This window comes from Bos indicus, chromosome 25, assembly GCF_029378745.1.
Source record: "Bos indicus isolate NIAB-ARS_2022 breed Sahiwal x Tharparkar chromosome 25, NIAB-ARS_B.indTharparkar_mat_pri_1.0, whole genome shotgun sequence".
Taxonomy (NCBI): Eukaryota; Metazoa; Chordata; class Mammalia; order Artiodactyla; family Bovidae; genus Bos; species Bos indicus.
The window spans coordinates 25,834,510-25,861,117 of NC_091784.1; the positions used below are offsets into that span (position 1 = coordinate 25,834,510).

Consider the following 26,608-nt stretch of genomic DNA (forward strand, 5'->3'; position numbering starts at 1 on the left):
AGTTTGTCCCAGTGGACAGATATTCCAAGATGAAGAGTTAGAGGAGATGAACGCCGCCCAGACAAAAGACAGAGACCACAGATTTGTCATCCTCAAAGTCAAGATCGTCCCAACTATACATATGCACAGAAAGTTCCCTTGGAGGTCAAAAAAGGAGTGCTGTCATCCAACCCATAAGCCTCTACTGGAATCCATCTTGGCTAAGAGACACATGGGCATACAGGGAAAGACCATGAGAGTAACCACATAGGGACTCAGAGCCAGGCAAAGCAAGATGATTGGTCAAAGGGAATCCAGAGGAAATGCCTCATAGGAGTGACTCAAACTACCAAGAGGGCATGACTCTTTCACTGAGTCCACCCGTGTGTCTATTCCCAAGCACTCTTTACCCTCCTAATAAACACCTTACTTGCTTCACTACTCTCTATGTGGAAAAGCATTTCCATAGAGCTTACGAGCCAGGGCCTTGTCACTGGCCTCTGCCCTGGTGGTCTAGGGGCTAGATTTAGCACCCTCATTGTCAAGGCCTGACTTCAGTCTCTGGCCAGGGAACTGAAATTTTGCTTCAAGCTACTGCCAGGTCAAGGTCACTGAGATCAACATGATAATCTTGACTGCACAGGGTTGTGGAAAAAGCTGGTTTAAAACTTAACATGCAAAAAAACGAAGATCACGGCATCTGGTGCCATCATTTCATGGCAAATAGATGGGGAAACAATGGAAACAGTGACAGTCTTTATTTTCTTGGACTCCAAAATGACTGCAGATGGTGACTGCAGACATGAAATTAAAAGACATTTGTCCTTGGAAGAAAAGCTATGACAAATCTATACATTAGGTTTGTATAGGTGATTAAAAAGCAGAGACATTACTTTGCTAACAAAGTTCTGTCTAGTCAAAGCTATGGTTTTTCCAGTAGTCATATATGGATGTGAGAGTTGGACCATAAAGAAGGCCGAGCTCCAAAAAATTGATGCTTTCGAACTGTGGTGTTGGTAAAGACTCTTGAGAATCCCTTGGACTGCAAGAAGATCAAACTAGTCAATCCTGAAGGAGGACTTGCCTTGAAGCTCAGTCGGTAAAGAATCTGCCTGCAATACAGGAGACCTGGGTTTGATTCCTGGGTCAGGAAGATCCCTTGAAGAAGGAAATGGCAACCTACTTCAGTATTCTTGCCTGGAAAATCCCATGGACAGAGGAGCCTGGCAGGCTACAGTCCATGGAGTCCCAAGAGTCAGACACGACTTAGCAACTAAACCACCATCAATCCCAAAAGAAATCAATCCTGAATATTCATTGGAATGACTGATGCTGAGACTGAAGCTTCAATACTTTGGCCACCTGATGCAAAGAGCCGACTCACTGGAAAAGATTCTGATGCTGGGAAAGATTGAAGACAGGAGGAGAAGGGGACAGCAGAGGATGAGATGGCTGAATGGCATCACTCGATGGACATGAGTTTGAGCAAGCTCTGGGAGATGGTGAAGCATAGGGAAGCCTAGGGTGCTGCAGTCCATGGGGTCACAAAGAGTTGGACATGACTCAGCAACTGAACAACACAGGGTTGTGGAGACAATTATGTAATTTTGGGAGATCTAAGGGGCCCGGACAACGCCCGACACATCCCTGGTAACCAGTGACAAAGACTCTCCTCAACTTAACTCTAGTCAGACTCTTCTGAAGAGTCCTCTTTGTAACTAGACCATGCCCTTGGGCTCTGCTTTTAATCTGTTTAGTCTAGTTTCACCAAGAATTCTGATGGGTCATTTTAGCAAAAATCCCCGACCCTTCATATCTGATCACAATCCTTATCCCCTGCCCTTGATATCTTATCACCCTGGCCTGCCATCAGCAAAAATTCTGTGAACTTGGTGCAGTTAGAATTCCCCTTACCCATGATGCTTCCTCTTAGTAAGTTTCTGTCCACTGAGCCAGATCTTGCTCCTTGGTTATAAATCTCCACTTGTCCTTCCTCTGTTCAGAGCTTTACTCCATCTCTATGCTATCACAACATACCGCACCCCCACCCCACGCTCCACTGCAGCAGTCTTCCATGGATAAAATCTGGTTTTAGGGCTTCCCAGGTGGCTTAGTGGTAAAAAACTCACCTGCCAATGCAGAAGACCCAGGTTTGAACCCTGGGTCAGGAAGATCCCTTGGAGAAAGAAATGATAGCCCACTCCAGTAATCTTGCCTGGAAGATCCCATGGACAGAAAAGCTTCCCAGGCGCCATTCCATGGGGTTGCAAAGGGTTGGACATGACTTAGGGACTAAACAATACCTTCTTTAACAAATGTCACAAATAAAATTTTCTTTAACACCAGTAAATGAGTTTCCTTCCATTTCTACCCAGCCTCCAAAACCAGTATGAGCCAAACTCTTAGCATTCTGCTCAGTGCTTCAAATGCATCTGCTCAGCGCTTCCAAGGGCCTGGTCCTTTAAGGTCATAGGGTGAATGATCAAAACCAGACGCCCTGGGGTGATGCCCACACCACCCAACATCAAGGCAGCAGTGGCAGAAGTGAAGGCTCTGACCCCCTGCATGCCACTCCACACTGACACCTTGGTCCTCTTCACTTCCACAGGCCATGGATGCAGCACTTGGGGGTGAACTTTGAAAAGTCAGCATCTGCGACTTTCCTGAAGTACAAATATTTGGCCACTTTATTTCACTGAACCTTGATTCTGCTGTTGTTCAGTTGGTCAGTAGTGCCCGACTCTTTGCAAGCCCATGAACTGCAGCACGCCAGGCTTCCCTGTCCTTCACCCTCTCCAGGAACTTGCTCAAACTCATGTCCATCCAGTCGGTGATGCCATCCAACCATCTCATCCTCTGTCATTCCCTCTTCCTCCTGCCTTAAATCTTTCCCAGCATCAGGGTCTTTTCTAATGAACCGGTTCTTCGCATCAGGTGGCCAAAGTACTGGAGCTTCGGCTTCAACATCAGTCCTTCTAATTAATATTGAGGATTGATTTCCTTTAGGATGGACTGGTTTACCTTGATTCATCTCTCTGTAAAAAGAGGACTGACTGATAAAATGTGGGTGAGAAACTGCTTTGTATACGAAGTTACCGTTACAGAAGTAATCGCACGTGTCCCCACGCCACAGAGGAGAAACCAAGGGAAAGGCCCAACAACCCTAAGCCATAGCTCCACCCTCCCGCCTCTAAAATGGGCGGGGCGGGGCCACGGCATCGATCACTCGGCGCTTCGCTAGGCATGCCTTGGTGGGCAATCGAGCTGCGAGTGATCGATACTCCGGCAAGCCTCTGACTACTCGAAGAGGGCTGGAGCGTTCGGTTTTCAAAGTACAAATCGTCGCCGTCCTTCAGCGAGTCGATACCGTCCAAATCTGAGCCAGGTAGGTGAGCAACTCGAGAGGAGTGGGCAGCTCTGCCTCCTTAGAAGCGGAGGCCGGACTAAGGGGGAGGACTGCGTAGGCGTCGGATGTAGATGGAAAGTGGGCAGGGACCGTCTCGCGCGTGCGCCTTGGAAAGCCCGGGGGCAGCCCTTCAAAGCCCGAAACTCAGTGGGGCCTTGGGGAGGGGAAAACCGGAGCGGCGCATGCGCTCTGAGAACGCAGTTTAGCCGATCGACTCTCCAGAGCCGCCGAGAAGAGGGCCTAGGTCCCGCGCGTGCGTAGTGCTCTCCTTATGACAGGTATTGCTTTTTGCGCTTGCGTACGACCAGGTTGTTGTGCGCTTGCGCGGTTTTTGGTGTCTGGTTGGTTCGTAGCTCAGGGCTTGTCTGATAGCTCAGCGGGTAAAGAATCCGCCTGCAATGCAGGAGACCCCCGGGTTCGATTCCTAGGTCGGGAAGATCCCCTGGAGAAGGGATAGGCTACCCACTCCAGTATTCTTGGGCTTCCCTGGTGGCTCAGCTGGTAAAGAATCCTCCAGCAATGGGGGAGACCTGGGTTCGATCCCTGAGTTGGGAAGATCCGTTGGAGGGGAAGGGAAAGGCACCCCACTCCAGTATTTTGGCCTGGAGAATTCCATGGATTGTAGAGTCCACAGGGTCGCAAAGAGTCGGACACGACTGAGCAACTTTTACTGATGCGACTCGAAGGCCCCTACGCTTCACAGTGGTTGTACCGGCAGGTGCATGCCGCCCATCTCTGCCTGGCCAGTTACCCTTTGTTGATCTAGAACTAGGAAGACTGAGCAGGCTTGAACCATCGGGCCCCGAATGCAGACCGAGGGAAATAAAGTCCCGGGAGAGGCGCTGGGAAGGGAAAAGGTGTGAAACTTCCCAGTGGAGGCATGGTGGGGATACATAGAGCCCGTCCAGCCCACCCTTCCTGGAGGACCCGATGGGGCCTGTGCATGTGGCCGCCTGGAGGAAGGGGGTGTCTGACTCAATAGGGGTTAACTCTGAGCATAGGTGTCGCATTATGCGCCCTCGGAATCCAGCAAAGATAAGTCCTGGTGCTTAGCAGGGTTAGAGCAAGTCAGGGCAGGTGTTCAGATCACACCAGCTGGCTCCAGCCCAAGCCTTTCTGCACTTTACAGAACTGAGCAGCCTGTTCCCAGAAAGCTAGATTGAAGCTGATATATTCCGAGAAGCACTTCAGAGCCTTAAAGATAATTTATGAGAATTCTGGGATGACTGCAGTGGCTTCTTTGAAGGCTTTATTTTAGAGCTGACAGGAACCCACTTGGGTTGTTGTCTAACAGCCAACCAGACACCACCTTCCAATGATGTACTCCATCTGGATGTGAATTCATGAAGCTCATGACCCGAGTTAGGCCATTGGTTGTATACAGCCTGTACTTGGCTCCTTGGTGTTTTATGTGACCAGCAAGAAGCTGTTTTGAAGTTCACTTTAGAGTGGTCTGTACAGCCAAGACAAAAGTCACTTTGAGAGGCTATCTCATACAGTCTTTTTCTGACAACCCCCCCAGTACCACCCCTGCCTTTTCAAGATTATTTCATATGTCAGCAAACAGACCTTTATTGAAGAAGTCAAGACAGTACACTGAGAAGAGCAGTTCTATGCAGCCGGTACCTGACCTTCCCATGAAAGCTGTCTTACATGGAGAGGCCAATACAGACAGGTGGTGCTCTGGGAGGTCAGTTTACAAAGGACACAGCTAGGACACAGGAACATTCTCTGGAAGGTTCGTTCATTTAATACAACCTTTTATAAAAGGCAATTCACCTCTACCCTCACCCCTTTCAAAAAACAGCCGTCTGTAACCAACAAGACATCTTTTAAGGCCAATACCAGTTAATCCCAGGGAGACTGATTTTAAGGTGAATTTACAAGGCCACTCGGGCTTTTTCATATGGCAACATTCAGAAAACTAAGATCATGGCATCTGGTCACATCACTTCATGGCAAATAGATGGGGAAACAGTGGAAACAGTGACAGACTTTATTTTCTTGGGCTCCAAAATCACTGCTGATGGTGACTGCAGTCATTAAGTTAAAAGACACTTGCTCCTTGGAAGAAAAATTATGACCTAGACAGCTTATTAAAAAGCAGAGACATTACTTTGCCAACAAAGGTCCATCTAGTCAAAGCTATGGTGTTTCCAGTAGTCATGTATGGATGTGAGAGTTGGACTATAAAGAAAGATAAGTGCCGAAGAATTGATGTTTTTGAACCGTGGTGTTGGAGAAGACTCTTGAGAGTCCCTTGGACTGCAAGGAGATTCAACCAGTCCATCCTAAAGGAAATCAGTCCTGAATATTCATTGGAAGGATTGATGCTGAAGCTGAAACTCCAATACTCTGGCCACCTGATGCGAAGAACTGAGTATTTGAAAAGACCCTGATGCTGGGAAAGATTGAAAGCAGGAGGAAAAGGGGATGACAGAGAATGAGCTGGTTGGATGGCATCACGGACTCAGTGGACATGAGTTTGAGTAAACTCCAGGAGTTGGTGATGGACAGGGAGGCCTGGCATGCTGCAGTCCATGGGATTGCAAAGAGTCGGACATGACTGAGCGACTGAACTGAACTGAACGGATGATTTGAGGGACTGTGAGTCTCAATTTGCCTGGAATAATGCCAGTTTATGACTTGTCCCTGAAAGCTACTTCCAGTATTCAGCACTTCCAGTATTCGACTTGTGTAAGGTGAAATTCCTACATGCAGAAATGACAGTCCCAAGCAGTAAAGAACAGAGAAAATGATGAGAATAAACAATTTTGAAAGAGAAAAATAAATGTATATTTTACCAAGCTTAGGCTTATCAATAAAAGGCTTATATATATAGCATTCTGCTTCCCAGGTGAAGAATCCACCTGCCAGTGCAGGAGACATGGGAGCCTCAGGTTTGAACCCTGGGTTGGAAAGATCCCCTGGAGTAGGAAATGGCAACCCACTCCAGTATTCTTGCTTGGGACATTCCACGGACAGAGGAGCCTGGTAGGCTACAGTCCATGAGGTCACAAAAGAGTTGAACATGACTGAGCAACTCAGCACTGCCTGGCATCCTGGTTTGTATGGTAAATTCTGTGGTTAACCGACCTATAGCTGATTACCAGAGGCTGTTTGTGCAACATGCTTATCCCTTTTATGTGGAGATCTTGGTCAGGTGTGGGGGGTGGGCAGGTGGGCAGTGTAAAGGCCAGTCCACAGTCCCACTCTGAAAGATTGTTCATACAATTTACCCTGATTCACTCCTCTGGAAGGCCCCTTCATTTACTACAACCTTTTATTAAAAAGGAAATTCAGTGAGGAACTCTGGGAAGCAAATCAGCAAAGCCAGGCCATGAGGCTATTCAGGCTGATACCCTTCTCCAGAAAATTGCTTGGTAACAATTGTCAAGAAACTTTTCTGTCAGACCAATGGGGAATGCTGGAAGCCTGATTTGTAAAGCCTGGATGTGAGGCCTGAATGGGGGCTTCCCAGTGGTGCTACTGGTAAAGAACCTGCCTGCCAGTGCAGGAGATGTAAGAGATGCATGTATGATCCCTGGATTGGGAAGATTCCCTGGAGGAGGGCATGGCAACCCACTCCAGTAATCTTGCCTGGAGAATCCCATGGACAGAGGAGCCTGGAGGGCTACAGTTCACAGGGTTGCAAAGAGTCAGACACGACTGAAGCGACTTAGCACACATGCACCAAAGTGAGGCCATTCAGAAAAGCAGTGTCATGTAGCCTATTCCTGACCTTCACTGAAAGGCTGTATCAACTGGTCGTGTGAAAGCTGCTGCTTATAGCCTCGTAAGGCCAGCTCCTCTGGATGACTGTTTGATACAGCCAGGGAGGGGCCTTTCTTCTCTAAGCCCATTTCAGATGGCTAACAGGAATCACAGAAGATAGATTTGTAAAGCTAAGACAAAGTCCAGGCCTCCCCTGGCCCTGACACAAGAGCCCAGTATGTAAAGAAGCCAGTTTTTAAAGCAGATCATGAGACCACTTTGGAAGAGATTTATATAATAGAATGTGACTCCTCCCCTGAAGGCTGTTTGAAGTGGCAACTATTTAAAAAGCCAAATCAGGAAATGTTCTGGGAGGCCTGTGGGACCAAGTCGTGTATAAGGCTACTCCCAGGAGGTGCTAGTGGTAAAGAACCCGCCTGCCAAGGCAAGAGATGGAAGAGACGGGAGTTCACTCCCTGCATCGGGAAGATCCCCATGAGGAGGGCATGGCAACCCACTCCAGTATTCATGCCTGGAGAATCCCATGGACAGAGGAGCCTGGCAGGCTATGGTCCGTGGGGTCGCAAAGAGTTGGACAGGATTGAAGTGACTTAACGCACACGTACGCACACACACAGATGGTGGCCAGCATGGCACCTCACTGTGGCTGCCACGTGGTGCCCTCGTAAGGCTCTCTGGGAGGCTAGTGTTTAAGGTCAATCATGAGACATGCAGGGCCATTTCAATGACTCATACAGAGGCAACCTATAAAACTATTTTGAAAACGAACTCAGCTATCCTGAAGCTCCCACCTCTGAAAGGCTGTGTCGTGCGGTGTCAGCATAAGATTCTGAAGGCCTGGTTGTAAGACATTTGCTGAGGAACTCTGGATCCAAAGTAAATTACTCTGGCTATTTAATGTGGCCAAGAGGAGGCTGTTTTGTACAGCCATCTTGGGGCCCTCCCTCTCAGAAGGGTGGCCCATGTGGCCATCCACCTGAGGCTCTCCCACAACCAGTTGGCAAAGCAGCCATTCTGCCACCTTTCGTTTGTATTTATGGAAACCAAATACAAGACCACCTGGGGAAGCCATTTTGCAAAGCAGCACATGAGGGCACCTTGAAGGCTGGTTTTGTCAGGCCTGTGTGAGCTCTGCAAGGTACCTGGGGAGGCCGGTTTGCAAAGGTTAAAATTCTGCATCCCAGGGAACTAGTTTATAGGTCATTTGAAACCCTCTGGGAGGCTATTTAATAAGGCCACAAAAGACCAATTTACAGAGCTGGTACATAGGCCCAGTAGAAGCCGTTTTTCCATTAAGGCAAATAAGTGGTCTTCTGGGAGACCTTTTTATAGACCTTTGTGAGAAGCCAGAATATGAGGCCTCTGAGGTCTTTCCACACCCAAGATGAGATTTTTCAAATACGACTCAGGGAGCTCAAACCAGTGCTCTGCGACAACCTAGAGGGGTGGGATGAGGGGAGGGGGAGGGAGCAGGGGGGTTCAAGAGGGAGGGGATGTATGTATAGCTGTGGCTGATTCATGTTGCTGTATGGCAGTGAAAGGCGCTCAGTCCTGTCCGACTCTTTGCAACCCCATGGACTATACAGTCCATGGAATTCTCCAGGCCAGAATACTGGAGTGGGTAGCCTATCCATTCTCCAGGGGAACTTCCTGGAGAATCGAACCAGGGTCTCCTGCATAGCAGGTGGATTCTTTACCAACTGAGCTATCAGGGAAGCCCCCCTGTATGGCAGAAACTAACACAATATTGTAAAGCAATTATCCTTGAATCAAAAGCAAATAAAAAAAATTTAAATATGGAAGCAGAAAAGAAAGAAGAAAATTAAAATTACTCATGGTTTTGCCACTTGAAAAAAAATTGCTTTATAAGACTTATGTGAGACACTCAGGGAGATGAGCCCTGAGGCCACCCAGTTGGTGGGTCCACGTGCTCTTCTGCGTGTGGCTGGTGGATAAGACCACCAGCGCTGGAAAGCTGCACTGTGAAACTCTTCTAAGATTGCTATTAACGAGGCCAATGCAATTTGTTTAAGAATCTTCTAGGAGCTAGAGATAGGAATCATCCTGGCAGGCTTGGGCCAGGCCACTCAGGCTGTCCGAGTCCTGTCATGCAGTAAGCCAGCTGGGAAGGATAACCACTGTGAACCAAGGCTTGAAGTGGGATCCAGAGCTCCAAAAGCTGACACAGTCCTTATGCCTGAACACAAAGCGTGTTCTGGGTACACACTGCCACTTGCTATAAAGTTTAGGACAAATTGCTTATTTTCTCAAATCTCATTTCACTCACCTGTAAAACCTTACATTGTAGAATTGCAAGGGATATGTTAGATAATGTACACAAAGCAGGCAGCATTGGAGATTCCCTGGCGATCCAGAAGCTTGGACTTGGCGCTTTCACTGCAGGAGCACGGGTTCAGTCTTAGCTGGGGAGCTAAGATCTGCAAGCTGCATGACGAGGCCCAAAAGACAGACAAACCATGGAGCATTGATGTGGTACAGAGGAAAAGGGCATGGAGGTTGACCAGAAGTTTTAAGTCCTGTCTCTGTGCCCTTGATTGACTGTGGTGTTTTGGTTGAGTCACTTCGTTTTTTCTCCTGGACTTTAGTTTCCTCATCAGCAAAATAGGAGGGTGGGGTTTCAGGGGAAATGACCACATATATCCCTGTTCGCTTCCCAATATTGTGAGGAACAAAATTAGACGGGGATGCTAGGGAAACCATAATAGACTGCTCTTACTTTTGCACAGGACCAGGATGAGGTCCCTCAAAAACAGTAACAAGTGGGAAAGGTTCACCCTTCTCTTATGGGAAGTGATAGGATTTTCTCATCTGTAGAATGAGGATAATAATAATTCCTCAGAGTTTTCTTCAGAGTTAACCTAGGGAATTCCCCGGCGGCCCAGTGGTTAGGACTCCATGCTTCCATCACAGGGGCCATGGGTTCAATCCCTGGCCTGGGAACTAAGATCCCACATGCTCCATGTTGCGCCCAAAAAGAAAAATGGAATTAACCCAGATGTCTGGCTTCACCATGTGTTGGCTCGTGGTCTTGTGGCTCTGTTCCCTCATCTATAAGATCATGGATTGGGGGACTAGACTGAGGTTTGGGTTTTTTTTTTTTTTATATTTATTTATGTTGGCTGTGCTAAGTTGTCCTTGCTGCGTGCGGGCTTTTCCTAGTTGCAGAGAGCAGGGGTTACTCTCTTGGGTTAATCCCAAGCAGCGCTTGGGATTCGCATTCAGGTGGCGTCTCTTGTTGCAGAGTGTGGTTTCTAGAGCACAGGTTCATGGTTGTGGCGCACAGGCTTAGTTGCCCCGAGGCACGGGGAATCTTTACAGACCAGGGATCGAACTGGTGTCCCCTGCACTGGCAGGTGGATTCTTAACCACTGGACCACCAGGGAAGTCCTGCCTGAGTTTGAAATTTCTGCTCCACCTCTTAAACTAGCTGAATTGCTTTAGGAAGTCATTTAACTTCTCTGCTGTAGCTTCCTTATCTGTAAGATGGAGGTGATAATAATTTTCTCAGAGTTTCTGTAAGAACTGAGTATATATAAAGTACTTGGAGCGTTCCTGGCTTACAGTAAACACTTCATGTACGTTATCAGCTTTGTAGGGTCATCATTTAGGGGAGGGGATGAGGCAATTCATATAATACTCTTATGGATTCTACCTGCTGAATACCAAATATTCCTGAGCTGGTAGGAAGTGAGCTGGAATGGGGCCCAGAAATAGGAATGGCTTGCCTGGCGCACCTTCAGGGGCCATATCTCTAGCATCCTTCATGCAAGTTTGCTTCTCTATCTACTCTGACCTCTTCACACACATGAGGGCCGAAGGGAGCCATGTCTGTCTTCCTGTTCTCTCGGAGTTATAGATAGAGTCCCAAGGTGTCCAGGAAATCTGGTAGAAGTGTTTATTATCTTCTGTTGTTCAGTCACTAAGTCGTGTCTGACTCTTTGTGACCCCATGGACTGCAGCACGCCAGGCCTCCCTGTCCCTCACCATCTCCTGGAGTTTGCCCCAAGTTCATGTCCATTGAGTTAGTGATGCCATCCAACCATCTCATCCTCTCCCGCTGTCTTCTCCTTTTGCCTTATTATCTATTACTGTGTAACAAATCACCATAAATTTAGTGGCTTAAAACAACACATGTTTCTTATCTCAGTTTCTACAGGTTGGGAGTCTGGGCGTGGCTAGCTGGTTTTTTCCTGCATCAGGATCTCTCACAAGGCTCCAATTATGGTGTCAATGCTGACCTCTTATCTGAAGGTTCAACTGAGCAAAGATCTAAGCACCTGTATGCATGCATGCTCAGTCACTCAGTCGGGTCCAACTCTGTGACCTAATGGACTGTAGCCTGCCAGGCTCCTCTGTCCATAGAATTCTCCAGTCACAAGTACTGGAGTGGGTTACCATTTCCTACTTCACTAAGCACCTGTGGTTGTTGGGAAAATTCAGTTCCTGAAGGGCTGTTGGATTCCAGGAGGGCCCTCAGTTCCTAGTTTGCTGTTGTTCTAAGCCACCCTGCGTTCTTTGTCATATGGGCCCCTACAGCAGGGCCACTTGCTCATCAGTGCATGCAAACCAAGAAGGCAGTAGAGAGAGTCTGCCAGCAAAATGAATGTTCCAGTCTTATGGAACCTGGTCCCAGAAATGACATCTCATCTCTTAGGCCAAAAAGTTAATAGCTACATATGGCTCAGATGGTAAAGAATGTGCCTGCAATGCAAGAGACCTGGGTTCCATCCCCTGGTTGGGAAGATCCCCTGGAGAAGGGAACAGCTATCCACTCCAGTATTCTTCTTGGAGAATTCTATGGACAGAGGAGCCTGGCAGGCCACAGTCCATGGAGTCGCAAAGAGTCAGACATGACTGAGAGTCCAGCACACTTAACATACACCAGACCTACACAGCTGTTGGTCGGAGGCATGTATTAATAGTTTTCTATTGTTGATGTAACTAATTATCACAAACTTGGTGACTTAAAGCAATATTTAAGCAATTTATTAGCTTACAGTTCTGTAGGCCAAAAGTGCAACATGGAATCAAAATCAAGGTCTCAGGAGGGCTTCATCCTCTTCTGAAGGCTCTAGGGGAGAATCTGTTCCCTTGCCTTTTCCGCCTTTTAGAGACTGCCCATGTTCCCTGGCTTGGGACTCCCTTCCTCCGTCTTCAAAGCAACACTGCATCTCTCTGACAATTCTGTAATCACATTTCCCTCTGACCCTTACTTTAGCCAGGAAGGATCATGTCAAGGACTTCAGTGTTAGGTTGGGCCCAGCCAGATAACCCAGGATAATCCCTTATTCTTAGTCACATCTGCAAAGTTCCTTTTGCCATGTTAGGTAACATCCTCACAGGTTCTGGGGTTTAGGACGTGGACATCTTTGGGGGACATTATTCTGCCTACCACTCAAATTACAGGTCCTGCCCATATTCAAGAGAAGGGGGATTAGATGGGGGATTCATAATAGCAAGCAAGGATCCCTGGGCTCTCTTCTGCCAGAGGGTGACTGGCTTTCTTCTGTCACAAGAAGTGAAGCATCTTATGGGGCTTTATCACAAGCAAGTCTTCATTCTTGCCTTCACCATCCATCTACCAGTGGCTCCTGAGTGTGAAGGGTTCTTTCATTATGAACCTCAGAAACCAACCCTGGCTGACATAAGCAACAGGAAATTTCTTGGAAGGCTGTTGGAGCCCATGGAATAGACAAAAAGCTGGAGAACTGTACTTGGAAAAGACAAGAACTAAAATGGTTCTGCATCCTAGGACTTGTAGACCATGATTGTGAGACCCTAGCAAGAGCAATCTGGTCCAGAAGCTGCCACTAGGAAGAATGAAATGTCAGCTGTCTCTGGTCTAGTTGATCTTCTTAAAGTTTACATTCAAAAGAGGCAACTCATTGACTAGCTTGGGTCCCATACCCACCCCTTGGCAACATCCCACCACACTGAACTCAGGGGGCATGATGGAATCTCTCAAAAGGAAATGGAGATGTGTTGTTAAGAAAGAGAAAAGATTTCAAGCCACCAAAACTCAACAAATGCCCGCTGTGTTCTCTGGCTCTCTTTCCTCTGCACCAGAAGGAAGTTACTGATCAGTCAGGGCAGGATAACTGTTACTGCAGGCATCAGCACTGTAGTGGCTAAACACAAGTTTAGTTTTTGCTCACGAAGCATTCCAGCATGGACATTCCTAGTTAGGGGGCTGTCTTGCGGCTCTGCCATCCCCTGGGGCCTCAGAGTCCTTCCCTTCCAGTCAGTGGGTAGGGGTAGTGTGGAGGATCGTATAGGAAGTGTTTATGGACCAGGCCTGGACCCTTCCATGCCCCATTCCATGCATTAGCTGGAACGTGGTGTCATGCTCACATCTAACTGCAAGTGAGACAGAGAAATGAGGTCTAACTGTGTGCCCAGGAAGAAGATGGAACGGACTGCGGCGAACTTTAAGCCAGAGTTTGTTTTTGTAAATCACGTTTCATTGGGACACACCATAGCCATTTGTGTACACGCTGTAAAGCTGCTTTCGTGCTACAGCAACAGAGCAGCAGCAGCAGTGACTGTATGGCCTGCAAAGCCTAAAATATTTGATATCTGCACAGGAAAAGTTTGTTGACCCCCAGCATACAGCAGTCTCTGCAAAAGCATGATGGTCCCTATTTCTTAGTTTCAAATGTGATAGGGATATGACAGCTGTTAGTATAACACCTACAACTTGTGTGCATGCTCAGTTGCGTCCAACTCTTCGCAACCCCATGGACTGTAGCCCGCCAGGCTTTTCTGTCCTTGGGATTTCCCAGGCAAGAATAGTGGAGTGGGGTGCCCTGCCTTCTCCAGGAGATCTTCTCAGCCCAGGGATCGAACCGGCATCCTTTGTGTCTCCTGCGTTGGCAGGCAGATTCTCTACCACTGAGCCACCTGGAAGCCATCACCTACAGTATAGTAATGCAAATAGATAACCGTAAGTTGTGAATAGTAAACTATTCACTTATTAGTAATTATTCCTGGAGACTGGACTGCCATCTGTAGATAATGTCCAGGCTAAAATTACTAAAGGCATCAACTGTGATAAACCTTTTTGTATAGGATTTATGTATTTCCAGGTTTCTTCCTGAGACGATTAAGGTATCATTCCTTCAGTAGTCTGAATTTAGTGCCTACTATGAGCCTGACTGCAAGAAACTCAAGGGCTGTTCAAACCCAAAACACTGTCAGGGAATCTTGGCTCACTTCACATAGGGGATCATTTAAGATGGGCCTTAAATGTTGGATAGGAGTTTGCCAGAGAGAAGGGGTGTTGGAGGCATTCCAGACAAGGACAGTACATGTTCCTCTCTGAACAAACATGGGTCCAGTGACCACTGTGTGCCTAGTATTATGCCAGGCTCTGAAGATACACTGGTGACCCCAGACAGATGGGGACCCTGCCCTCACAGGAAAAGACCACTGCTGAAGAATCAATGCAGATAAGGTGTACATTACACGGGACAAGTAGGGAAGCCTTGGGAACCTGTAGGGGACCAGGTCTGGGTATGGTCTCTAGATTTCTTTATCTAGGAAAATTCTTTATATATATTGGGTTGGCCAAAAAGTTCATTTGGGTTTTTGGAAACTCTCAGTGGTTGACATTCTGGCCACTGGATGTCATCACACACCTAGCTTGCTTCCCTCCAGCCTTATTTTTTGAAAATATAGAACCACGGGTATATAAGCATAGAACGTGATGTTTTGCTGTAACTTAGTTTTCCCTGTGTGTGCATGCTAAGTCGCTTCAGTTGTGTCTGGCTCTTTGCAACCCTGCAACCCTGCCAGGTTCCTCTGTCCATGGGATTCTCCAGGGAAGAATACTGGAGTGAGTTGCCACGCCCTCCTCCAGGGGATCTTCCCAACCCAGGGATCAAACCCATGTCTCTGACATCTCCCGCCTTGGCAGGTGGGTTCTTTACCACTAGCGCCATCTGGGAAGCTATCTATATAGATATATAGATGGGCTTGTTTTATATATATATATATTTATATATATGTATATATTTGTTTGTTCATATATATATTTTTTTCCCTCTAGCACCTATCAGACTGAGCTGCCTGGCCCGATGGCGGGGCCCAGCACGCTCTGGGAGACCCTCCAGGCCCTCCTGCCCCACACGAAAGAGGAGCTGAAGCTGGAGCTGGGAGAGAAGGTGGAGGGCAGCGTGCTGATGCTGCTGCAGGAAGCCGCCGAGCTCTTCCTCGGGGGCCAGTGGCGCGAGTGTCTGCAGACCTGCGAGGTGCTCCTGGACTACTCCTGGGAGAAGCTCAATACGGGGCCCTGGCAGGACGTGGACAAGGACTGGCGGCGGGTGTACGCCTTCGGCTGCCTCCTGAAGGCCGTGTGTCTATGCGAGCCGCCCGGGGACGCCACCTCCGTGGCTGCCGCCCTGAAAGCCTGCGACATGGGCCTGCTGATGGGGGCGGCCATCCTCGGAGACATCCTCCTCAAAGTCGCCGCCATCCTCCAGAAGCACCTGCTGTCCGGAAAGAGGCCTGCCCCCGGCCCGAGCCAGGAGCCGCCCGGCACAAAGGCATGGGGGGGTCGGGGCAGCCAGTGACCACGCCCAACAAAATCCATCAGCCCTATTTTCCTAGAAGTCACGGGTCAGCTCTCCCCTGGGGGGAAACCCCCTGGCGTGCTGACCCCTGTTGAAAAATGGCATCTGCATAAGTTTGGAAACAGAGCAACTTCTTTCCTTAATTTTTTTTTTTCCAGCTTGTGCAAAAGCCGTGCCCCTTGGGGAGAGAGGGAGGGTGGGAGCTTTGTGGTTCCTGAGAAAAAGGACTCAGAGCGTTGGTGTGGCCGGGCCCTATATCCAACAGGAGCCTGTCTCGTTCAACTTCTTCCTGGCCCCTTGGTGGAAGTGTCACACACTTTTCTGGCTGCCTCTGTCTCTGTGTGGCCGAGTTTGGATGAGATGCTACAACTTGTGTGACTGATTGGTCCTGCCCTTTAGATACTTGCCTATGTCCTCGTGGGCTTCCCTGGTGACTCAGTGGTAAAGAATCTGCCTGCAATGTGGGAGACCTGGGTTAGATCCCTGGGTTGGGAAGATCCCCTGGAGAAGGGAATGGCAACCCATTCCAGTATTCTTCCCTGGAGAATCCCATGGACAGAGGAGTCTGGCGGGCTTTAGTCCATGGGGTTGCAAAGAGTCTGACACGATGAGTAATTAACACTTATGTCCTTGCTGGTGTTTAAGGGCACATGCCAGAGAATACCCCACAGATCCTCAGGGTTGTGGCCAATTGCTCAGTCATGTCCAGCTGTTTGCAACCCCATGGACTGCGGCATGCCAGGCTTCCCTGTCCTTCACCATCTCCCGGAGTTTCTCAAACTCATGTCCATTGAGTCGGTTGATGCCATCAAACCATCTCATCCTCTGTTGCCCCCTTCTCCTCCTGCCTTCAGTCTTTCCCAGCATCAGGGTCTTTTCCAATGAGTCAGCTCTTCCCATCAAGTGGACAGAGTATTGGAGCGTCAGCTTCAGCGTCAGTCCTTCCAATGAATATTCAGTGTTGATATCCTTTAGGATTAACTGGTTTGATCTCCGTGTGGTCTGGGGAACTCTTAGGAGTCTTCTCCAGCTCCACAGTAATACTGATAATAAAGGTTAACTGTTACTATTGTTCCTAAGCACACCTCCACTCTCCTAGCATTGATGCAAATTCCTGGTGAAATGCCTCAAATTCTGACCTTTCTGTGGTTGTCTCCATCTTGCTTTTCTGAACAGAAAGCGAGGAATGACCACGTGCCAATTCCAGATGTGACGACAGAAAGAACAGTGCCCCGGCTTCACTGTCCATCCCTCCAGTATTTCAAGAAGCATTTTTTGGTTCCAGGGAGGCCTGTGATTTTGGAAGGTGTGGCCAACCACTGGCCATGCATGAAGAAGTGGAGGTGGGTGTCTGCCAAGGGCTGCAGGGTTCTTCTTCCCAACTTAGCATCCCCAAAGACTCCCAAATTCCTCCTCCCATGACCCCCCAAGAGAATACAGCCTCATAGACGCTTAACTGCCGGTTAAGTGGGACAGACTGCTGAGGGGTTAAACCTACATGGAAGGCACAGTCCTCTGAAGCAGGGCCAGAAATTATAAGGTCCTTACCAGCTGCAGTCTGCTTGCCCTAAGCAGTTTTTCATGACTGCATCATGGCAGTCCAGTGTTAACTGTATTATGCCATTTTGCAGGATCTCAGGAATTCTGTGAACTTTCTCAGGGGTCCCCGAGGCTTGAAAGTAGAAATAAGAACCCAAGACAGCCCCACCCCCTCTCCACGGGCTCTTGGGTTTGCTGTCTCCTCGTGGCTGCTTTGAGTCCCTCCCCAGGTTCATGGTGGAGGCGTCAGATCAGGCAGCTGGATGGTGGCCTTCAAACGAGGAGGTGTGTCTCAGGCAGGTGACGGAGCCAGCCTGAGTCTTAGCGGTGGCTTTGTGGGAGTTATCGTTTTCCCTGACGGGATGGGCACTGTCGTCACCTACGTTTTACAGACGAGGAACAAGGGCTCAGAGAGGTGAAGAAACTTGCCATGGGTCCCCTGGTGGGTGACAGGCAGGGCTGGACATGGCACCTGGCCACCAGAGCTGAGGACTCACCAGGCACCTCACCACCCTGTACTGTCCACCACTGGCCCAAATAAGGTCTCTCTGCTTGTGACAAGGCATGCGAGAGAGAAGTTAGGAGGCTAGGCCAGCTGGAAAATAGAGCTGCCCAGCAAGAACCAGATTCATTGGTTTTATCTGCAAACAGTTGCCCAGTGCCAGGCGGGCAAGTGACCTCAGCTCTTCGCACCTGCATCTCCTCTGCAGTGAAGTGGGGTCTCCCTCCACCTTGAGAGCTTTTGTGCCAATGAAAGGAGCCCAGTGTGAAGCATGTTTAGCAGGGCGCCCAGCAGGTCTTAGCATACCGATGGCAATGCTGACCCCTGTCTTCCGAATAGTCTGGAGTACATCCAGGAAGTCGCTGGCTGCCGCACCGTCCCCGTGGAGGTCGGGTCCAGGTACACGGACGAGGAATGGTCCCAGACGCTCATGACGGTCAACGAGTTCATCAGCAAGTACATCAGGGAAGAGGTGTGTCGTTCAACTGCACCCCACTAATACTCCGGAGGCAGGCAACGCATTACATGTGTGAGCAGAATAACTTCCATATGTCACCAGGGGAGGTTTTGGAGGAGTCAAGAAATCATACTTGAACGGCCTGTGGTCAGTAGGCTGGCCAAATCAAGGAAGGCAGGATGTGTGGGTCCCCATTTCAGGTCCTTTTGTTTTTTGGAGGGTTTTATTTGTTTATTTTTGGGTTACAATTCAGTGCTTTTTGGTATATTTACAAGATGGTGCAACCATCACTGATTTGTAATTCCAGAACATTCTCATCACCCTAAAGAAACCGCATGCTCATGAGCAGTCACTTCCCGTATCTCCTCCCCACCTATCCCCAGGCAACCATGAATCTGCTTTCTGTTTCTGTGGATTTGCCAATTCTGGATATTTCACATAGTTGGAATCATACAACATGTGACCTTCTGTGTCTGGCTTCCTTCATTTAGCATAATGTTTTCCAGGATCTCTGTCATAGCACATACCTTTTTATGGCCAAGTACTATCCCTTTGATGGATAGACCACATCTTGTTTATCCGTTCCTCAGTGGATGGCCATTTGGGTTGTGTCCACTTTTCAGCTAGTATGAAAAATGCTATGAACATTCACACGCACGTTTGTGTGTGGACGTGTGAGTCCACTTTTAGGTCTATATGCGGAGTGGGATTGCTGGATCAGGTGGCCACGCTGTATGTAACCTTTCGAGGAACTGCCAGATTGTCTTCCATTTTGTCGTTTCTTAACAGTGAGGACCTTGGGTTGTCTTCCTCTTCCTGATACCTGTTGGCCGCTCTGGCCACTCTTGGGGTCAGTGGCGCCCAGCATTGCATCTAATCTGCCCCCATCTGACCCTTGCAGAAGCCCTCAGGCATATTCAGAGAATCCCTCAGCATCCAGGAGCCCGGTTTGAAAAGCACTGATCTTTTCTTTCGTCTGCTCGGCAGAATTTTTCACAAAATGATCATCTCCTGTGTGGTCAGAGATGTGGGAAAGTGGGCACTCCCATTAACAGCTGGCAAGGGTATAAATGCTGTAGTGTTGGGAAAACAGCCTGGCAGAAGCTGTTCAGATCTAAAATGTGTGTAATGCGTGTGCTCCTCGAGCGCACTGTTCTACTTTTGGAGGCTTGTACACAGAAGGACCAGAGCATTCGGCTGTTCGGGCTTCCCAAGTGGCGCTAGTGGTAAAGAACCGCCTGCCAATGCAGGAGACATAAGAGATGCGGGTTGGAAAGATCCCCTGGAGAAGGGCATGGCACCCCACTCCAGTATTCTTGCCTCAAGAATCCCATGGACAGAGGAGCCTGGCAGGCTACAGCCCATGGGGTGGCAAAGAGCCGGACACAACTGAAGCGACTCAGCACTCACACACGTGTGCGTTCAACTGTTTACTGAAACACCATGGTAGAACCACGTGAATGTCTACCAGCTGGGGGATGGTTGAATGGATGATGATGCATCCTGTCTATAAAGCATGCATCCATCAAAAGAATGAGCCACATATGCAAGTATCCACTTAAAGAGATAGTCATGATGTGTCATTAAATTGAAAAGCAGACTTCAAAGTAATGCATATTGTATGATTCCATTTTTATTTTTAAAAAATCCTTATGTGTGCACAGCCCCTTCACATTTCATGGAAAGTGAGCCCCGGGGCCCTGGGTGACTTACTCAGGTCCACCTCTGTAGCACAGGCAGTACCAGATCCTGAGTGCCCCCATCAGCCCATTCCTGCTGGCTGGTGAGGGATGACATTGGCCCTGGGGTCAGAGGAGGGGGACTAAGTGGGATGAAGAGGAGGGCCCTTGGGTGGTTGCCACAGGCCGGATGCTGAGAGCCAGCTGAACTGGCAGCTCCAGGGGCCTCTCTCTCACAACTAACAGGGCTTTCTGTGTCCCCTCTGGTTTTTCTCCCGTGGAGCAGCCGAAGGACATCGGGTACCTTGCTCAGCACCAGCTCTTCGACCAGGTAAGTCAGACCACGCCCCTCCATCCTTCACCCGCTCACCTTCTCCCACCTTCCTTCTGGGGCACCAGCCCCAGGGGGCAGGAAAGGGGTAGTAGCCTCAGTTGCTTCCTCCTGGTCCTGCCCCTGCTCTGAGCAAGGGGCACTCACCTGGTGCCCTTCTCACCAGCAGGCAGCAGAGGGCAGGCCAGGCCCCGGGACTGGGCGAGGGATAAGGAGGCCACCTCTGGGTGGCCCCCGGGGGATGAGTTGGAAGCCTGAGTGTGGTCAGAACTGGTTCTGAGAGCCAGGTGAGGGTGGCAGGCTCCAACCTGACCCAGAACAAGTGAGTTCCTGCTGATCTTGACCCCTAGCCCCAGCTGGGACTCTGCCAGCCTCTGGGAGCTGCAGGTCCAAAGGGGGGAGGCGGCGATGGGGCCAGGTGAGCTATGGTCTCTTGCCCAGGCTTCCCCATGTAAGGACTCATGGGTCCTTTCCCCGTCCTCTCTTGCTAAATGAGGGAAAGGGGGATTTGAGTTGATCAGGCCTCTGCTGTGTGGTCTCAAGAGACTGGCCTGTCCCATCCCCTGGCCTCCATCGTATCAGGGCTCAGCTCTCAGCTTGGCTCCCTGTCCTGGAGCAGCTAATTGCCATTTGACTAGAATACAAGGAAGCACATTGAGGAGAAGAAGGCAAAGACATGATTATTTTTAAGATGGACAAAGGCTTTGAAGCCGTTTTTGTCTTAGGCCCCCAGAGGTTTGTTTTCTCCTCTGTTGTTCCAACTACCATGGGGACAGTCTGAGCAACCAGAGCCCTGGGGCCGCCATGCAGCACAGAAGGGACGCCCGGCTGGCTTCTGCACGGCTTCTGGGGCCTTCTCCACCAAGCTCAAGGTCTCCCACCCAAAACCTTTTGCCCCAAAACCTCTTACTGACTTTCCTCCCGGTGACCCCATGTTTCAGAATATTTTGTGCTAGGCCTGCCTTCAAGTCTAGCCCCACCTGGAACAGTTTCTCCTCTTAGGGTCTCTGAATCCTTGGCCCGTGCCTCCTATTACATCATCTGGCCAACCAGTCACCTCTCAGGAATCCCGATGATGTCACCAGGGACCAGTCAGCTTCCCAGCATCCCACACGGCCGGGGTCTGGTGTAATCCCAGCCAGAAACTGTGTGGTGACAGTAAGCCTGGCAGGGGAGAAGCAGGTGCTTCCCAGAGGCCTTGGGGATCCTGCATGTAGCTTGAGGACCACCCCCCCCACCCCGCCCCCGCCACCCACCCACAGGACAAGGCACCTCAGGTCATGAACTTCTCCGTCAGCGCAAAGCAGTGAACACAGCAGCTTTTTTACATGCAAAACAGCCCAAGCTCCCCGCAGGGAGAGCATTCCAGCCTTCCCTAGTGATGTGTGCACTAAAGGAATGGCCAATCCACCTGCAGGTGTCCCTTCGGACCTGGAGAGCTCACTCTGAAGATCCCTGATTAAACTAGCAGAGTGGGTCCCCTTTGCAACATTTTGGGGACCAAACTTGATTCTATGTTTAATTTCCCAGAGTCTCTGAGCACTTGCCAGCATAGCAGGCAGTCTTGTCAGTTGGGGTTCAGCAGGGCTACGGTAGATTGGCCTCGTTTGGAAAGAACCAGAGTCTCAGAGGAAACCACTCACACTGGCTGAAACCACTTCCTGACCAGACCTGTAGAAGGCAGCTCCGGCCCCTCCCTCTGGGCGCTGGATTCCTCACCAGCCCTGGCCACGGAGCCCCAGCTGCATTCAGTCTGGTCGGAAAGTAGGGTGGGTGTGGGGGATAGGAAGACACGAGGGGGCTACACAAGGGTACTTGCTGTTTTAAAGTAGAGTCCCCAAATTATGATTATTCAACTTCATGGTCGTACCAAAGTGATAGGCATCAGTAGAAACTGTACTTTGGATTTTGAATTGTGTTCTCTTCCTGGACTTAGTGGTATGTTTACCATACTGTGTGATGCTGGGCTGGGTCTCCCAGTCCCTCAAGGCAGTCCATCACACAGTCACACCGGTAAGCAACGGATACACTTCCAGCCACTCTGGACCTGGATGACATTCTGGTTTTCACTTTCAGTACGGTATCCAATACATTGGGTGATATCGGTCAACACTCCATTATAAAATAGACTTTGCCTTTGATGCTTTTGCCCAGCTGTAGGCTAACGGAAGTGTTCTGAGCACGTTTAAGCCAGGCTAGGCGCAGGTATGATGTTCTGTTCTCAGCTTCTGATATTTTCAAACTACCATGGGCTTATTGGGACGCAACCCCACCATAAGCCGAGGGAGACTCTTATCTCATTAGAGATGTTCACTGATGATGCTGGGGCCGGTGAGCCCACCCACCTGCTCGTGCAGCCTTGCCTGCCTGCCCCCCACCTCCCCCGGAGCCCCAGCGTCAGTCCTCCTGGAGGACACCCCCATCCCAGGACACCTCCACACAAAGGCACAGCACAAGCTCACTTCCAACTGGTCAAGGTCTGCACGGCTTTAAGATGTCCACACATGATCACTTGAGGCCACCCGCAGCCTGGCATGGGGCTGCCCACTTCACCACACCCTCAGCACCACTGGGTGTTATCACTTCTTCTGTCTTTGCTCATTTGATTAGTAGGAAATGATGACAGTATTTAATTTGTATTTCTTTGCTGATGGGACTGAAAGCCTTTTTATGTATGATCTTTGTCCTTTGCTTATTTGTGTAACTTTACCTATTGGGATCCCTATTATTTTATATGAATGCTCTACGTTAACCATCATTTACCACAGTTCAGATGTTTTCCATTTTATTGGAATACACTTATTTTATATTAATACACTTACTTTCATTTACCTTAAATGTACTGATTGTGATTGCTTTACCATCAGTAAATTTTGGGAAAACCTTCCTCTCCAGAGATTTGATAAATAAATACTTAGTCCCATCTTTTTTTCTTTGACTTTCTAAAATGTGATAGCTTTAGAAAATGGTAAGCTGGTTTATTTTTAAGACAAAGTAGTGGTGTCAGGTTTTTTAAAAAAGGAAATAAAGATAAAATGCATGTGACATGGAAAGAAATCTGAAAATTATAACCCTTCCCTAGTAATTATATATTTACTTTTTAAAACTGATTTTTTAATTCCTATGCAGTAAAATGTGGCTAGCGTCATATTACACAAGATGACGGTATTGGCCTTCTGGTTAAGAGGCGGTTGACATCTAGGCTGCTGAGTCGCACAGGCCTGGCCTTAACCCACCTCATCTGCTTTGTCAGATCCCGGAGCTGAAGCAGGACATCAGCATCCCCGATTACTGCTGCCTGGGCGACGGGGAGGAAGAGGAGATCACCATCAACGCCTGGTTTGGTCCACAAGGCACCGTCTCCCCACTCCACCAGGATCCCCAGCAGAACTTCCTAGCCCAGGTTGGAGCTGCTCAGAACCTCGGCCTTCCCCCTCCTCCTGGCCCAGCCACACATTTTCCATGTTTAAACACCACGGAGATGAACCACAGACGGGGGCGTGGACCAAAGTGAAACCAGAGACAAGGCACTGGGCCTCAGGGAGGCGAGGGGCTGCTTCCAGACTCCTGCATCATCTGGGATCCCATCAGACGCCTCACGCAGGCAGAGCAGGGCCGGGGTGCCATCTCAGCACGGGGCAAGTGCCCCCACGGCTGCCGCCCGCCTGCTGTCCATCAGAGCTGGGCTGGCTTCTGCCAGAACCCTCTCCAAATACAGGGAAGCTGCTCAGCCACTGGGCGGTTTTCCTGGGACGCAGACAGGGGAGCCTGCGTGTGTTATAAGGGGAGGGGCCTGGCGGGGGGACATCTGTTATAAAACCTTCCGTCATAGGCAGAGAGGTTTGACAAGCCAGAGTGTTCTTCCAGCCCAGGGCCCATTCCCCGGGCGCGGCAGAGAGGCTGGGAGCCAGACCACCTGGTATGAAGACAGCTGTCCCCTCTTAGCTTTGCGAACGTGGGCAGCTCGGCCTCTCTGTGCCTCCACATCCTCACCTGTAAAACGGGGCGAGGGGATGATAAACCACCTTGGTCATGGCGAGGATTAGCTAACATAAAGCACTTAAACAGCAGTGGCCACACCCAAGTGCCTACTGACTGTTCAGGACAGTAGCAAAGGCACGCGACCTAACACGAATGCTGGGAGTGGGGCAGCCTGGGCGGGGAGGGCGTGCGCGGGGACAGCGGGCACCTGCTCATGGAGGGGGTCTCTTCCCTGCAGGTGATGGGCAGGAAGTACATCCGGCTGTACTCCCCGCAGGAGTCGGAGGCGCTGTACCCCCATGACACACACCTTCTTCACAACACGAGCCAGGTGGGCCTGGGGGACCCGGTGGGACCCCCACCCTGTCTCTTGAAACCAGACGGGTGACTCCCTTTGCTTTCTCAGGTCGACGTGGAGAATCCTGACCTGGAGAAGTTCCCCAGGTTTGCTGAGGCCCCCTTCCTGTCCTGCGTCCTGTCCCCGGGCGAGGTCCTCTTCATCCCGGTGAAGCATTGGCATTACGTGCGGGCCCTGGACCTGAGCTTCTCCGTCAGCTTCTGGTGGTCGTAGCCGAGAGCAGGGGGCCGGGCACGCAGAACGTGCTCGTGGTCACACACATCCTTCACACTGTGCCCGGCCCAGGGACCAGCTGCCTGAGGACACCTTCGTCAGAGACACGCAGGCCCAGGGGTGGCCCGGCCACTGTGGGTGGCGGAGGCAGGCAGGCAGGCCCCCAGGAGGACAGTCCAGGTCCACAACGCATGGACGCTCCTGGGCTCCGAGGTGGGCTGCCTGGATTCAGGCCCGGCCCCATCGCTGAACTGCTGTGTGGTTTGGGGCAGGCAGCTCCGCTGTGTGCGTCTCCATCTGGAACACAGGGCAGCGCTGGCCCTCGCCACAGAGGACTCCAGGGATGGGGCATGGTGCGGGCTCTGGAGCACGGTGGCCGTGGCCCAGTCACAGGGGCGGGGACCCAGCTCAGGCCTCTGCTGGGTGGTGGGGAGTCTGGGGTGGTTTCTCTCTTTGTTACCCAAGTGTAACCTGCCTTCAGAGATGTGCTCACCCCCACTCGCTTGGTGGATTTTCCACTCTGCACCCTCCCACCAACTGGTTTCCAGTCAAGAAAGAGAACGTCTGGTAGGCTCCCCTCCTGTGCCTTGCTGTCTCCATTACCCAGGGGTCACTACTCTCCAAAGAGGGTTTTAGGTCAGGAGAGACGGAGGCTTCAGACTTCACATAAACACATTTGTTTCATTTGTATAAAACATTGGTTTTGAGTTTTGACCAGGTGAGGATGCTGGGGGCAGGGGTATCACAGACCTGCAGGAAGAGCTGCGGAGGAAGCCCGGGGCCAGGCCTCCACCCACCAGGCCTCCTTCCCTCCCCCCACGCACGTCTGCTGGTCTGGCCTTGGTTTCCATCTTTCCTCTCTTGCAGGTGGGTAGCTTTCTCCCCTCGGGGAGATGGCCCCAGCAGGTCAACTCCAGATCCCTGCCCCTTGACCCACAGCTCAGAAACCCCAGGGAGGGTTCTGACCGGCAGGCCTGGGACCTAGGCCCACCCAGGTGCAACGCCAGGATGCCAGGGTGGCTGCTCTGATTGGTGAGGCCCATCTCGCAAGCCTCCCCCTGAACCCCACTCCAGCTACTGGGAGAGGCAGGGATAGAAAGCATTGATGGGCAGCCAAAACTAGCTCCTAATGTCCTCTGTAATCGGGCCAAGGAACTTGAACCTCACCACGTGGGTCTTGGGGCTTCAGAGTTTTGAGCGGAGAGACCTTAAGAATAGGCCCTAGAGGAAGCTGCCTCTTGGCCAAGAAGAGCGGGGGCTGATGGTCAAAGCTGCAGGGAGGCCGAGGGACTGATTCTGTGAGTGAGCCCAGGCCAGGGCCTGGCCTGATGGATGGGGAAATGAGAGCGCCATTTAGAAAGGAACTGAGGGCTCTGAGCAGGTGCTCGTGAGGTCGTTTATCCCCCTACCCGGCAATATCAATAGTTATTTACCTGATTTTTCATATGAAGAATTTATAGTAAAAACACCGCTGAAGGTAGTGAGGCATAAAACAGGAAAGCCACCGTATCCACAGGCTCACCACCAGTGAGGAGCATGGCCGCGGGGCCGCAGACGAGCTGTTGCTCCGGAGCTGCCTGTGGAGCCCTCACCCCTCCCTGGCTCCAGCTCCCACAGCGGCCCGGTCCTGCTCTGAGCCGCGGATGACGGACGAGGAGCGGGTCATCTGGGTTCTGGTTCTGAAGTTAGGGACTAGGGGAAATGTTCTTTAGAACATATCACGGCCTGGCCGCCTGAGCAGATGTCCCATGTCAGATGGAGACGTCACAGTGGACATCTGAGTAGAAGCCTGATGGACCTGGAATCCGGAACTGACAGTGAGACTTGAGGAAGGTGC

At 50.3% G+C, this 26,608-nt stretch overlaps 1 protein-coding gene across 2 annotated transcripts; it reads left to right on the forward strand.

Moving 5' to 3' along the window:
* The first annotated feature begins 3,217 nt into the window (after positions 1–3,217).
* On the forward strand, positions 3,218–25,485 carry KDM8 (lysine demethylase 8). 2 transcript variants are annotated; one of them, XM_019987871.2, is made up of 8 exons: positions 3,218–3,364; positions 15,189–15,684; positions 16,888–17,054; positions 18,092–18,224; positions 20,175–20,219; positions 23,473–23,622; positions 24,439–24,531; positions 24,607–25,485. In XM_019987871.2, the coding sequence occupies exons 2-8, from the start codon at positions 15,217–15,219 to the stop codon at positions 24,769–24,771; spliced, it is 1,221 nt and encodes a 406-aa protein (XP_019843430.2). In that variant the 5' UTR covers positions 3,218–3,364; positions 15,189–15,216; the 3' UTR covers positions 24,772–25,485. The 2 variants fall into 2 exon arrangements, with proteins under 2 accessions (XP_019843430.2, XP_070635941.1); XM_070779840.1 differs by lacking the exon at positions 3,218–3,364 and adding an exon at positions 3,567–3,663.
* The last annotated feature ends 1,123 nt before the right edge of the window (positions 25,486–26,608 follow it).